Genomic DNA, 15,465 nt, shown 5'->3' with positions numbered 1-15,465 from the left:
ACATTTTTTATACTAAAACTAGCATGTTATAAGTAATTCACTTTGTTCTTTAAAAACTTCTGTAAACTTTTTTTCTGGTATAATTTGTTATGAAACTCAACTTTTTTTGTAATAATATGGTTTGTTAATAAATTTCTAACAATTAGCTTTCTAGTCCAAGTGTGTGTTTTCATTTTGTTCTGAAATTCGCTTGTACTTTGACTTATGGTACTTATCTGGTGAACTGATAAGAGCTTATTAACATCCACTGATGATTCATGTTGCATGTAACTTAGTTCCATTATTTCATCTTGTTGGTAAAGACTTAGTTGGGCAGCTAGTTACTAGTGTTTGTTCTATTGAAGGTTAAGTTCGTTACTCTACTAAGATGGTACTTACGTCACGTTTGGCGGCCGCAGTAGTGGCCATACCTCTCTCACTTGCATACTTTTGGTTTGCAGAGCAGTAAGTAGCCAATCATTGTGAAGCTAGTAGAGATAGGTCTGTGTGTACATGGTATCATGTGGTCTGTGCTCGAGCCTGCACCGTAAATATTAACTGCCACCTAGATCGTGCTCTTGTGTCAAGAGCAAACGTGATAAGATAACGTCACAAGTATCCCGTGCACATAACAAATAAATTTGATAGAAATCTTTAAAGTGACTAAATTTTCAAACCAATCAGATCTATGAGAATTGATAAATAGCATCTCTTCTATTTCTTAAATATAAAACTTTCATAAATTTCTGTGATTTGTATAGTCAATTTTCAACTGTCTCAGGATCCGTTTAGTAGACAACTGTAAATACTGTAACAACTAGTTGAGTTTGATAAATTAAGAGATGTCAGTTTTTAATTGACTGATTAATAACTTGGAAATGGATCTAGTAACATGTGTCCCAAAACTAACACACTTGTTAAAATTTATTTATAGTTTGAATTATGGTTTCTAGAACACTCTTATGTCAGATGACTCTTGATTGTTTAGGATCAAAGTCTACTTTTTATTGTTCTGTGCTGTAAGTGTTTTTCGATGAAATTTTGTAAAACATTGTATATAATGTGAAATTATTGTAGTATGGTATTGTATAAATATTTTAACTTTCTTGAAAACTGCAAGTTGTTAATTAATAAGAGGGTATATCCATAATTAATAATCAACCATAGTTTCACTTTCATATTTTTAAATAAATTATGTGATTTTGTAATTTCAAAAATGTATTTTCTGTTGAGTTTCAATACCAAGCTAACAAGATTCAAGGTGGAATTTCTGTTGTTTTATTTCTCAAATTAAAAGAATTTTGCTTTACTAGCTGTATTTTAGCGATAAATAATTAGTTTCTTAAAACCTGTAAATACTCTACTGTATCTTTTCATAAAGAATATTTGTTTCAGGATATGCCTCGGGACCTTCATATTCGCTCTTCTGTGTTTCTTTTTCATCTTTGTAGTAGTGCCTTTAATATTTCGCTATTCCTACGACATGCAACGTGGCTTGTTGTTCCTTAATTTTGGTAAGTTACTATTTTGTTAATTTATGTGTTTACTGTTTACTAAAATCAATAAGTACATTTAAGGAAATGTTAATCTCTTGATCTTAATTTATGTGTGGTACCGATTTCCCAGTATTAAAAACGTTTTTTAATAAAACAATAAGTATGTAGCAAATCATACAAAATGTTAGATTTTGGTTTATTTTTAGTGATCTGTGAGTGTTTCAAATTTTGAGCCATCTAGATAAAACTGACATGGGTAAACAATCAGTTATAAAAACTAGAATTAAATATACAGTGGAATGGTTTGTACGGGTGAATAAAACTAGACCAATGTTTTTGAACTTATGATACTTATTGAGTAGACTCTGAATCTGTCTTTTTTAAATAAATATTATTTTTCAGTTTTCGCTCAGATTCAAATGTTATATTATATACAATACAATTGTTATATTACCCAACATAGCTTCAGTATAAATATAACACTTGAAAGTTTTCATTTTTTAATTGTCAATGCAAAAATTTTTTTGTCCTTGGTGAAAAATGTTCCTATTAATTTTAAATTATATACTTGTTTTGTACTATACACATGAAAAACAGAAATTTTACTGTCAGATCCAGGATTAAATAATTTAACAATCCCAGGAGCCTTTTAATTTAATGTCATAAATACAGCAACTGAGAAGTCTGCAAAACATACCAATAAATTAAATATATTTTTAATATTCAGAAGTAGATTTCTTAGTCAGTCAAGAGGCTCTCTTTTATTTGAAGAATTGTGTCATCCCTGGAAGGACAGAAGTGACATGTTTGGAATTAGATTTTGTGGAAAATGTTTATAAAAGTATTGTTTTGATCGTTTTAGTCATGTAATACACAAAAATGGTCAAACAAAATGTCACTTTTACCATTATTATTTGATTAAAAAATTATATTAAAGAGTAAATTGATCTAAATTAAAACCATTCCATCCACACTATATTATAGTTAAAATTTACTGCATTGTAAATCAGTTAAAGTAAGTTTGTTGTAGCATTGTTCAGTTCAATTTTAATTTTAATGTAGTAAATAATTTTATGTTTTCTGATAGTGAAAACCATACTCTTTTAATTTATAGTGTCTGGACCAAGATTAAAGTAATCAAGAGTTTTATCTATCTGATAAGATAGATGTTATAATAGAACAACAAATACTTTCATTTCTGGTCAATCTCTCCTATTTCCTTCTCACTCCAATCATAAAGTAGAGAAACTATATAACTCGTACTATATAAGAATTGCATTGATACTAACCAAAATATGCACTGAAATATTGTTATGAAAAAGATATTTTTTGCGTGTATCATACAAAAATGCATTGAAATTGTCCATGTATCATAGACCTTAAACTACAACTAACTTGATCCCATTTATGCAGATTTTTTCTGAAACACATTTAACTATTTCAGTAAATCAGAAAATCCAGTAGTTTGATCAGATGTAAAAAATGGCTATTAGTTAAAATTATACAGTAGAAACATCGGTTACAGGAGATATAAGGAATCAGTGTATGTATACAGTATAGTCAATGTAAGAGGACAGTCATAAAGTAACAAGACATTTTGGAAATAAAATAATACAAATTTTGTTATATGCATTTAGAAAGGTTCATTGTTAAACTATTTTCTGCACCATTCTTATTCAAATGGCATACATCAAACAGTGGTACAAAATTTTGAAAACTGTCTGTAGAAATCTGTTGCCTTTTTTGCAATAACACCTTTTGTTTACAATTGATATGTTTCATCCAAGTCTCGTTATCAGTTATGGTACGATCAAAAACTTTGATACCATTTGTGTCATAATCTTCGGAGAGGTCAGTCCAGGGGACAGTCTCTGTTTTTGTGGCATTGTCATAGGATTTTTGGAACCTACCTAACACAATATTTTTCACCACAATTTTGTTCTAAAACTGCATATTTGCAAAAGTTAGACAAAATGGTCCAAAAGGTCTGAAATTGTGAAAACTCATTTAAACAGATAGTCATCACCAGTGCATCAGTTACAAGGCTAGGGTACAACTGTGTACTCATTGTGAGTGTTGGTACATCTTTTGAAATCAGTGTACAATTGCCAATGTGCCTAACTCATTAAATTCTGTTTACATCTCAAAGTTGCTGATAAATTTCAATTTGTTTTTGGACCTTAGTTTTGGACAAAACCTGATGAGTGAATACAAAATGTATTTAAAATGACACAAACTAGGAGGACCACAGTCTACACACTATAATACCACAACTGAAAACATACCGAGTGCAAGAATGTTTTGACACTGTGTTGGTAACTCCAGTCTCATATATGTCAGTAATTAATTTTGTATGATTGTATGAAGATAGTAACTGTAATCAGTAAATAGAATTCATTAATGATGTGCTAGCTCTAGTTAATGGTAGAGTAAGTAATTTTCCCAGTGAGACAGCTGTCTGTGAGCAATAAAATGCCTATGATCTGACATAATATGTTTAAACTATGTAGAATTTGGCACGATAACAGTCTATTTTGACATTTGGAATAGAAGATGGAAATTTCTCTTAGTTCTTTACTTAATTATCAATAAATAGGAAACAAAATGAAAGTCAATGTAATAGTTATTGAACTATAGCTATTTTTAAATCCCTTAAAATTGACAAAAATAGCCCAGCATTTTATTCTTATCATGGTCGGAAATAGCCATGGCATTCTAAAGTCAAGAGCTGGCCATAGCCCACAAGAAGAATATTAAACTGTAAATACTTTCACACTCATAGAATTATGAGAGATGACTCATTTAGGGATACATATTCAATCGCATATTGGGTTTTATTTTTAAAATGTAAACTTTTAGAAAATTTAAATGATATAGTAAAAGAAACCCTAAAAAGAACTTAAATGTGTATTAATCATATCTTTAGAACAAACTAAAAGATTAAAATAACCAAATGGTGTCGTTAGGCGCTAGTGTTAGGTTTTCTATAATTTTATGTTCAAAAGTAACGTAAAAGTTTTTTTAAAGTTTAATAATGTTCTTATATCAATTAAAGATTTCGAACATTACAGCTGGCTTTGTTATTGTTTCAAGTATAATGACAATCAGAGCTTACCTTTAAGTTCAGAAGATGTTCTAAAAATAGTAACTTCTAAAAAATTATCATTGTAAGAGTCTAAAATGTGGTTGTAGTTTATACCACTCAGTATTATTTTGTTCGAAAAGAGAAACTTAAAATATGGTGTGATTGTGAATTTTGAGTTTATAACTCCAGTTCATCTTCTTCCTAGTGCAGGGTCTGAAATATGACTCTGTCACACAGGCTAATTTATGTGTAGAAAACTCTGTTGTACCACCATGCTTAGAGTCATGTCTAAAACATGAGCACCTGGGGAAACCTCTTCACCTAGGTTACACTATATTTTATAGTTATTTTATCTCTTCAGACAAACATTACTCAAGATTCCAGGATTTAAGTCTGTGACAGCGCCAGCTTCCAGACGCTGCTCTAAGAGGAAGGTGAACTGGAGTCAAATTCATGATTCACATTGATTCAATCCTTCCCAACTAGCTATAGCTACACTATGATGTGATTGCACCAATATTTTATACAGATAACTTTAACTGATGTTGTTGACCAGTTCTGTTTTGTTTCAGTTAAAGTACATAACGCGGACTATAACAAACCCACTAGTGCGGGACTTATCGGAGCTCGGAGCCTCAATATCACAACTAAAGATGGAGTCAGACTAGGAGTGTGGTATGGCTACTTTTTATACCAACTTACAATTTATAGATTTTTACAGTGATAAATATGTTACTTATCAAACTGATTTTTATAAAATAAGTTTAAATATCCAATTCAAAAATCCTTTTAATTTTATGTTTTATATCCTTGTCAGAAGATTAGGATATTTTTGAAAATAGTTTTTATTGTTAGATGCTGAACCATTTAGAGAAAATAAACATCTATGAGAACACAATGTTGTTTTTGTCACAAGGGCATGGATCTTTTGATCTGATTACCTGTCTCATATAATAATCTCATATAAAGTTAATGATTTGTTTTTTGAGTAGTGTCTACCATTTTACCTATGTTTTGGACATGTGAATGATTTCAGCCCACCAGCAATTAATAATTGGTTGTAGAGCTATGTGGTCTTTCACTCCAGTGATCGCTATAATAGATAATACAGCTAGCTATCAAAGTTCAGATTAGATATTACATAATTTATATATGACAATTAAAACAAAGGTTCTCAATTGGTTCTTTGAATCGCTCCTGAATTGGCAACAAAATTGTCAGAATACACTGTACCAAATAATGCTCTAAATGTCCTTTCCTGAAGATTGGATTTGATTCAGTGAATAAGATCAGAACATCTAAAGGTTGAAAACATCTTCAACTTGAGGTTTAAGGATACAATGAAAAGAAGTAATTGAAGTAAGTTAGCCCGTAGGGGGACGTCTTACTCTGACGTTTAAAAGGTTGGCGACCTTTCGTACCCCGAGCTAGTGCCAGGACACATCTCCAATCCTGGCACTTTTCCCTGTCCCATCTCCATAAATCCTACCTATTCCAAATTCCCTCCCTTTTCCTGACTGGATCGTGCTATTGTTTGTGGGGAGTGCTTGAACTGCTTACACTCTGAGAAGGTGTAGCAGAAGAGAGCTGATGTGAGCTTGCTCTGCCGAAGGCAAACGGTAGTATGAATCCTGGTGCCAGCCACTTCGGTCCCTGGTCAGGAAGTGATTATTGGACAGAAATGTCGGAGATTTCTGTTGCCACGTGCCGAGCCCGAGTCGTGCGTGAATTCCCGACTCGGTTAAACGAGATAACATCGGGCCCCCGGGGAACTGGGGTAGGGTGCCCTGCCAAGCTTTGGCTGACAGGTTCCCGAGGGTATACCCGTTCCCGATGTCTCGGCCTGCACCTTTAATCACGATGCGCTGGTTCAAATATTGAATGGCTACATTAAAACCCTTCTCAAGCAAATGATAGAGTTGTAGAAAGAGATTCTATGGATCTGGAAAAGAAGCGTGCTCTCTCTTCAGAATCTGATGAGGAAACAAACAAACAGAGAAAAACTGCAGACAAGAAAATTAATATTCAAAATCTTCCCACCCCACTTTTTCTAGTATTCAAAACACAAAGACGATACTCAGAACTTGGCAAAGGTGAGCCCCTTCCTTGTTAACAAGGCTCTAGTCGGAGTGGGCGGCTCGCCGTCTTCTGTTAGGAAGCTCCGTAATGGAAGCATCTTGGTAGAGGCTGCGAACGCTCCACAGGCTCAGAAATTTCTCTCCATGAGATCCTTTTTACGACAAAGTAGAAGTCGTTGTCCATCCTCATGAGACATTAAACTTCTGCAAAGGAATTGTATTCTGTCGCGATATTGTTATGTTGCTCAATTGAAAGAGTTGAAAGAAGAACTGAAAGATTGTCTTGTGACTGATGTGGTGTGAGAATAATGAAGGTTGAACACGGTGTACCGACACCTACAACCAGGTCACATTTTGACTTTTGCCCTTCCTCACCACCACCAGCCACAATTAGAGCAGGATATCTTTCTCTACAAGTTCGCCCATACTTTAGAAATCCTCAGAGGTGGTGTTATAGATGTCAACGTTTTGGGCATTCGAGCAAAACTTGCAATAACCCTGAAACATGTAGTCTTTGTGGAAAAAGTGGTCACAGTGACAAGGACTGTGCCGGTGGCGAAGAACAGTGCGTCAACTGCAAGGGCAAGCATCCTTCAAGCTCTCGCAGCTGTAAAGTATACATAGAAGAAAAAGGAAGTGCTAAAAATAGTCACTAGCGAGAAATTATCTTTCGGCGATGCTCGTAAAGAATATAGGAAACGACTTGGGCAAACCCCGAAGAAAGGACGTATCCTATTCTCAAGCTGCCTCTGTCCCTGTGCAACCGAAACCGTGTTCTTCCTGCTCAGCTCTGGAAGGCATGGTTAGAGAACTAACCCAACAGGTTGCTGCTTTGGTACAACAACTTAGTGCCAAGTCCTTCCCATATAGTGGAGGCACTGATATACCAGACCTTGCACCTTCTGTGTCTGTAAGACCGGCTATACCTAGTCAACCCAAGGGACGGAACACTTTAAACAAGCAACAGTCTACTGAAGGCCAGGTTGCTGCTCAATTTTTAAAAACCCCTAATGCTGGAAGTTCCAGCGTGACGGGAAAGAAAGATATATCTCCGGAAGTACGCCAAAAACTCGTTTCTGGGATAAATAAAAAAAATTGCCTCTAAAGTGGTCGAAACGGTCAAAGGGTGCCAACAGAACCCCTCCCTCATACCAGTCCTCCAAATCCAGCCTAATGGAGGAGGATTTGTTTGATGACGAACCTTAGGCCACATTCAGAAATTGAAAAAAACTACTGTAAATTTTAAAACAAAATCAAGGAAAACAAAAAAACAAAATTACTTTTAAAACCTAATTTTATATGAATATTATACAATGGGAATATTAACGGACTGCGAAGCCATCTGGAAGACCTGAATCTACTAGCATCACAAATAAAACCAAATATCATATGTATTCAGGAGACCAAGCTTCGCCGTGCATGCCAATTTTCCATCAGGGGATGGGATATCTTCCACCATGACAACCATAATGACGGACATGCATGTGGAGGAGTTATGGTTCTCGCGAATCCTTCTCTGAATACAGTGGAGGTACCTTTGAACACACCTCTACAAGTAATATGCATAAAGATTGACATACCGTTTAAATTACATATCTGTTGTGTTTATGTCCCCCCGCCACCAGAATGTCTTCCAAGAGAAGATCTAGCGGACCTTATTAATCAATTGCCTCGTCCTTTCGTACTTGTGGGGATTTCAACGCCCACCATCGTTTTTGGGGCTCTACTACTTGCTCTCCAAGGGGCAACATGGTTTCCAAGGTCCTTGACGATCTGAATCTTGTTTTATTAAACGATGGCTCGCCAAACTTATCTTTGCCCGAGAACAGGTTCCTGGTCAGTATTAGACCTAACCGTGTGCACACCACAAATTGCTTACCGCTTCGACTGGTCAGTTTCCTCTGACCTTTACGGTAGCGACCATGCACCGGTCATAATTAAAGTTCTCGATAATCCAGGTAATGTGCCCCAAAGACCTAAATGGGTTACTTGATAAGGCAGATTGGGGCAAATTTAAACAAGTTTTACAGGCACCAGATGTTTCAACATCAATAGACATAGGACTCCGCCGTTAACAAGATAACTGTTGCCATTTCAAGTGCCGCTCTGGAAAAGTATTCCAAAAACAAAAGGAATCACAAAAAAGAAGAAACGTACCTTGGTGGACAGAAGAGTGTAGGATATCGCTTCGGGAGCGCAGGAAAGCCTTGCGGATATTTAATAGATCTCCCACCGAGGAAAACCTCGCACGATTTCGTCTTGCCAGAGCTAAAGCTCGTCTCATATTTAAAAGATGTCGACGAAATTCGTGGAAGGAATTTACTTCCTCGATTAACCGTACCACCCCTTTTATCTCTGGTGTGGAGGAGACTAAAGGCAGTTTGCGGAAAACAGCCACCTCTGCCTATTCTTGGCTTAAGGGTGAACGACATCATATTAACCGAGCCGAAAGATGTGGCAAACGCTCTGGCCTCGTCTATTTCTAACGTTATCGAGGACGACGTCCTACAGTCCTTTGTTCCAGCGATATAAAGTACAACATGAAGCACAGCCCATAAATGAAAAAATAACTATATAAGTCCCTTAAAATTTATTGTTTTCCCTTGACGAACTAGAATCCGCTATTTCTCCCATTATAAACTCAGCTCCGGTGCTGACGACATCCACTACGCCATGTTGAGAAACCTTCCTGTAGAGGTTTAAAGCGTGCCTCTTGTCCCTTTTCAATAGAATTTTTTCAAGAACGCAGCTTTCCAAGTTTCATGGCGCAAACTCTCACGTTGTACCATTATACAAACCTGGCCAAGACAAGTTCTCCCCTGCTAGCTACAGGCCTATCTCGCTTACCAGTTGTCTTTGTAAGATACTGGAGCGGATGGTTAATCGTAGACTGGTATGGTTCCTAGAACACAATAATCTCCTGTCTCCACAGCAATGTGGGTTCCGTCAAGGGCCGTTCAACTCTAGACCACCTAGTATGCCTGGAATCGTCAATCCTGATTGCTTTCCTTGAACGGAGGCAACTTGTTGCTGTATTTTTCGATATAACAAAAGCGTATGATACAGCTTGGCGTAGGGGAGTTATAAACACCCTTTCAAATTGGGGGCGTCGGCGGTAATATATTATATTTTTATCAAAGGTTTTTATGGATGAACGTTCTTTTAATGTAAGACTAGGAACTCATTTGTCCGACATCAAAATTCTTGAGAACGGTATACCTCAAGGGAGTGTCCTTAGCTGTTACTCTCTTCGCTGTGGCCATAAACAGCATCACTTCCTGCGTCAGAGCTCCTGTCAGATGCTCTCTATTCGTAGATGACTTTGCTGTGTTTGTCCCTGCCAGGAGGCTGGCTACTGCAGAGAGGTACCTTCAGCTCACCATCCACCGTCTTGAAGATTGGAGCAACCAAACCGGATTTTCTTTTTCTCCTTCAAAGACTAAATGTATAACTTTTTCTCGACTGAGGAACGTCACTGATCCAACTCTTAGGATAAATAGAATAATAATCCCAGCGAGTCGCTGTGTGAAATTCCTCGGGTTGTGGTTTGATTACAGACTGACGTGGGTTTCGCACATTAAAGAACTTAAAGCGAAATGCCTAAAGAGACTTAACGCGATGAGAGCTTTAAGCGGAACGAAGTGGGGTGCAGATAGAAAAATGCATGCTTCAGTTTTACAAGGCATATATTCGATCTTGTATTGATTATGGATCCCAGGTTTATTCTTCTGCCAAGCCAACAGCCCTTAAAATGTTGGACTCAATCCATCCACACTCTGCCATCAGATTGGCTACTGGGGCTTTTCGTTCCAGCCCCGTTGTCAGTCTGTTAGCTGAGAGTGGTGAGCCATCCCTATCTTTGAGACGTGTTCAATTGGCTATGAACTATTTTTAAATTTATTTAAAATCAAGGCCAGAAAATCCGGCCTTCGAGGTAGTCCTAGACACATCGCTTGCTCCCTTGTACCACAATAAACCTAATGCCCCCGCACCTTTTGGCATTAGAATCCTGTTACATCTCGCAGAAGTGGACATGAGAGCGATTGATTGATGTTGAAGTATGTCACGAGATGGATAGGCCACCATGGACAGTGAGAACTCCCAATGTAATACTGTCGTTATTACAGTTGGACAAGCAAGACGCATCACTGTTGTCCACAAGCGCCTGTAGAGAAATTTTGTCATCCTGTTCACCCTGCGATGTCATCTACACGGATGGCTCAAAGAGTGAGGCAGGAACGGGTTGTGCTTTGTCACTTCCAATAGAGAGTACAAATTCTGCCTCACTCCTGAATCTTCAATATACACAGCAGAACTAACAGCTATATTGAAAGCGTTAAATATTGTATGTCCAAGAACAAATTAGGGTGTGTAGTGTGCTCGGACTCGTTAAGCGGGTCTTTCTGGCTATCAAGGACATGTACTCCAAACATGTCCTGGTTCGTAAGATCCGCTACGCTTTGAGCGAGATGATGTCGCGGGGTATCGCAATTACGTTACTATGGGTACCGGGACATACCGGAATACCTGATAACGAGATCGCAGATAGGGCAGCAAAGGAGGCAATCTCTCTGACTCCATGTACTAGGCGATCAATCGCGTCCGATCTAAAGCCAATTGTAAAGTCACGACTACAACATCAGTGGAATATATCGTGGGATCAAGTGGCCAATAACAAACTTCGGCAGATTAAATACACAGTAAAGCCTTGGTCGACTGCTTACCGCACTAACCGCAGCAGAGAGGAGGTAGTACTGTGTCGACTCCGTATCGGACACACTCGCTTCTCTCACGGTTTCCTAATGAGTCGTGGTGATCCACCGCAGTGTGCGGAGTGTAATATGGCGTTAAACGTCAGCCACGTGTTGATAGACTGCCGCCTCTTACGCCGGGCAGAGGAGAAGCACACATCGTTTGCCAGGCCGGTTAGATGAGTTGCTTGGTGACAAAGAAGATGTTTTAACAAAGCTCTTTAGTTTTCTGGAGAGCACCAAATTAATGTCCAGAATATGAGTGATATAGTACCTGATTAGTTTTAGTAAACATTTTAACCGCTAGTTTTAGGTAAGGGTGAGCCCTTTTACAGTTCACCCCTGAGTTGTTATTTAGTTTTAAGGCTTTTAACTAGCACCGCCTAGGTGCAATCTTTTAAATTTCGTTAGAAAATTTATGTGTTTTCATCAAGGGTAAACCCCTTTACAGTAAAAAAAAAAAATTAAAAAAAAAAAAAAAATTTCTGTGAGGTGAGAGACACCACTATCTTAATATGTAGGTGTCACGTAAGGAGACGGGCACTTTTGTCCTTCTATTTGATTTGTTATTTATTATTGGTGAGGGTGGGTCCCTTTACAACCTTCCTTCACTAACTTACCTAGTTTTAGCATTAGATTTTGTTATATTTATTATCGTTATTATTTATCTGACATATTTTAACTATCGGGCCCCTTTACAGCCCCTCGGTTAATTTTGTTATTTAGTTTTAGTCCTCCGTCCACTGTTGTTGTTTTTCTTATAGTCTTAATGTGATAATGTTATTTGACACAGCGATCCGCTATTTATTCCTTGTACTGATAACGTGACACCATATTTCAAAGTGTAGGTGTCCGTTAACCCTACGGGCATTAATAACCTGCGTGTTTTATGCCCTTATTAAAAAAAAAAAAAAAAAAAAAAAAAAAGAAAAAAAAGTAAGTTTATCCAAGAAAGTTTCTACTATCTTTAATAGGTTCTTAGGTCATGTTACTCATGTACGTGTTGCATGTGAGTGCCTGGACTGTTGCAGGCACACACTGCCAGTGAAGCACCAGTTAGAAGCGTTGGCTGCCACCTGGCTCACAGACCGGGCGGCACGAGACCAACGGTACGATAGCTGGATGGAGACTGGTGTCACAGTAGTGTACTGTCACGGCAATGCCGGTGACCGCACCTCCGATCACCGCATCAAGCTGTACCAGATACTCAACCAGTTGAACTATCATGTCATCGCCTTCGACTACAGAGGTCAGAAACACTCAAATTAACAAATAATGTCATGTAGAGTGTATCTGAATACAAATGGCAAAACATACAAATATACAACCTATTAAAATATGATATTATACAAATTTTATATAGGGTAACATATTTGTTCTATCAATTGATTCTACTTCCCACTTGTGTAGACTAAGTACTGAGAACCAAGTAAGATGTTCTTATGTAGCAGTACACGATAGAGAAACATTGGGAGTTGTTTATATGACCATCTGAGAAGTTTTTTATGTATGAAAGTTTTTAACTCTCTTGCCCAACTGGGGTATTTTGGGGGCAAGTCAAAATTTTAAAATAGGACCCCTAGCAAGTAACACCTCATTTTAAAGGTATCATAAAAAGAAGAAGAATGGCACAAACTAGAGGAGGTCTCTAGTGTTACTATACCAAATTTGGTGGCCAATTAAAATTTGAATTGTTTTATAAAACACCCACAGTTTAAGTTAAATTTAAAGTTGTTGTAAGGCAGATAAAACATTTACTTACTAGTTATTTTGAGAACTTACGACAATAAATCATTAAACGAGTTTTTGCAAGAATCAACAAACATCGCCGACCATGATTAACATAGCATTTATTAGGTTTTGTTTTGTCTGACTGAAGCCCATTAGGAAGTCCTGGGAATACCAATACAGTAGAGTCCCGCCAATCCGAACTAATTGGGAACCGAACCTTGTTCGGATTGACGGGAAATTCGGACTAGGCGGATTTTTGTTAAATAATTACCATTTATCAACTTTCAAGTGCAATTTACGTGGTTTTAAAAAACAATTAAAGGCATACAATAATCAAATGCAATAAACAATAGTAAGTACGTATTAAACGTAATAATAATATTACAGCTTCCTGTCTTTGTACGGTAACATCGCGTGGTCGAAAACTGAGTGCCATTGTTTGTGCGTAATGAATCTAGTAGAAGCCACCTGTCTGTGGTGGGCGGGGCGAGTTGGTCGGTGACCTTGAAACAGTGTGGGCGCGCAAAAACTATTGGACTGCCACTACCTCACCCCTATCCCTCCACCACCCACCCCGGGTGACGAAGTGGCGAGACGACAGTTTAGTGCAATCTTCCATACGCGCAGCACGTGCTCTTACTGTGTATTCTGTAGTTTGTGGTTTGCAGTTTTGTTTGTTCTTTGCTCTGCTCTGTGCGTATATCCGATATCATTATGGCTAGTAAACGTAAACACAAACTCGTGTACGTTAAAAGAAAAACTCGAAGTTCTCAAAAGACTAGACAATGGTGAAAGTGCTACTCAACTTTCAATTGAATTTGGTGTCGGTTAAAGCGACGATCAGTGACTGGAAAAAAGAAGCGGGCAAAAATCGAACAATTTTGCTCTGTTACAAGTGAAAAACACTCTAGAAAAAACGTCAAACTACTACTGTGTCATTGTATGACAAACTCGATGAAGCACTTTACTTGTGGTTTTCTCAAGAGAGACAAAAAGGCATTCCCATTACCGGCCCTCTTATTAAAGAAAAGGCGCTTCTTACTAAACATCCTTATGGGAGGCGATCCGTCATTTTCGGCTAGTTGCGGTTTTTTAGATCGGTGGAAAAAAAGGCACGGTATCAGGCAACTGACTGTAACTGGCGAAAAGATGTCTGCAGACAGCAACGCAGCCGCAGAGTATCTTAGGAGTTCAAAGAAATTAATCCTCCTACTCACCCCCAGCAAGTGTACAACGCTGATGAAACGGGGCTAAATTTCAAAGCGTTGCCAACAAAGAGCCTAGCTTCAAGAGAAGAAAAGTCCGCTCCAGGATTTAAAATGGATAAGCCAACGACTAACCGTATTAGCATGCAGCAACGCTTCCGCCACCAATAAGATACCTTTGATGGTTATCGGTAAATCCAAAAAACCTCGGTGTTTTAAAAACGATGAATATGAACGCTCTGCCGGTTTACTATAAAAACCAAAAGAAAGCTTGGATGGATCGTGCTTTGTTTCAAGAATGGTTTGAGAAACAATTTTGTGCCCAACGTGAGAGCCTACAATGAAGGAAAATGGACTGCCTGATAAGCGTTGTTACTCATAGATAACGCTCCGTCCCATCCGGATGACTTAGAGCTGGTTATTGGTGATATAAAAGCCATTTTTCTACCACCGAACGTTACTTCGATCATACAACCAATGACCAAGGAGTTCTACAAGCGTTGAAGCAAAATTATCGGAAAAAAAAAAGCTGCTCCGAAGCCTGCTTGAGGAAAATGAAGACCTCACAATTCTCCAAAAAGCTTAAGAAAATCACGATCAAAGATGTAATTTTCTGGGTGGCAGAGGCTTGGGAGAACACAAGCGTAGGAGCTCTGCAGAAATCTTGGAAAAATCTTTGGCCTGATCTGCAGTTTGTTGAAGAGGTTGTTCCACCGGTAAATGAATGCGAACTTCTTCCTCTTGTAAAAAAAATACCGGGATGCGAAAAAATGTAGAGAAGGAGTGTGTTGATGAGTGGACGGCTGTAGATGACAAAGGCTTCGAGGAGTACACAGACGAAGACATCGTGGCACAGGTGCAAGGAGTCCCAGCTGATGACTCATGTAGCAGTGAGGATGAGGGAGGACGCCCAAACTACCGATATTGTTCCACACAGCGCAGCTGCAAGTGCCTTTGACCTCGCTCTACGCTACGTCGAGCAACATGCCGCTGCTACTCCCCAATGACGTAATGTTCATTCGGCGTTGGCGAAACATTTGCATCATCCAGTCGTTTTAGTGTGTTGCGTCAAAAGAAGATCACTGACTTTAGGTCTTAAGAAAGTGTTGGGTTTTGCAGTGTTTTTGTTTTACGTTTTTA

At 38.0% G+C, this 15,465-nt stretch overlaps 1 protein-coding gene across 5 annotated transcripts in view; it reads left to right on the top strand.

The window, feature by feature from the left end:
• Window positions 1–15,465, top strand: part of LOC124364729 (lysophosphatidylserine lipase ABHD12-like) — a 46,856-nt gene that overhangs the window by 22,119 nt on the left and 9,272 nt on the right. For 3 of the 5 annotated variants that reach the window (XM_046820426.1, XM_046820430.1, XM_046820427.1), the window contains exons 3-5: window positions 1,375–1,493; window positions 5,133–5,235; window positions 12,421–12,638. In XM_046820426.1, coding sequence (XP_046676382.1) covers window positions 1,375–1,493; window positions 5,133–5,235; window positions 12,421–12,638 — 440 coding nt within the window. Of the gene's footprint in view, window positions 1–344; window positions 445–933; window positions 999–1,374; window positions 1,494–5,132; window positions 5,236–12,420; window positions 12,639–15,465 lie in introns of those variants that run through there. The other 2 variants (XM_046820428.1, XM_046820429.1) reach the window with 2 other exon arrangements.

The sequence above is a fragment of the Homalodisca vitripennis genome, chromosome 6, assembly GCF_021130785.1.
Source record: "Homalodisca vitripennis isolate AUS2020 chromosome 6, UT_GWSS_2.1, whole genome shotgun sequence".
NCBI lineage: Eukaryota > Metazoa > Arthropoda > Insecta > Hemiptera > Cicadellidae > Homalodisca > Homalodisca vitripennis.
Note: the sequence above shows the minus strand (reverse complement) of the source record. Positions and strands in the feature narration are given on the sequence as shown.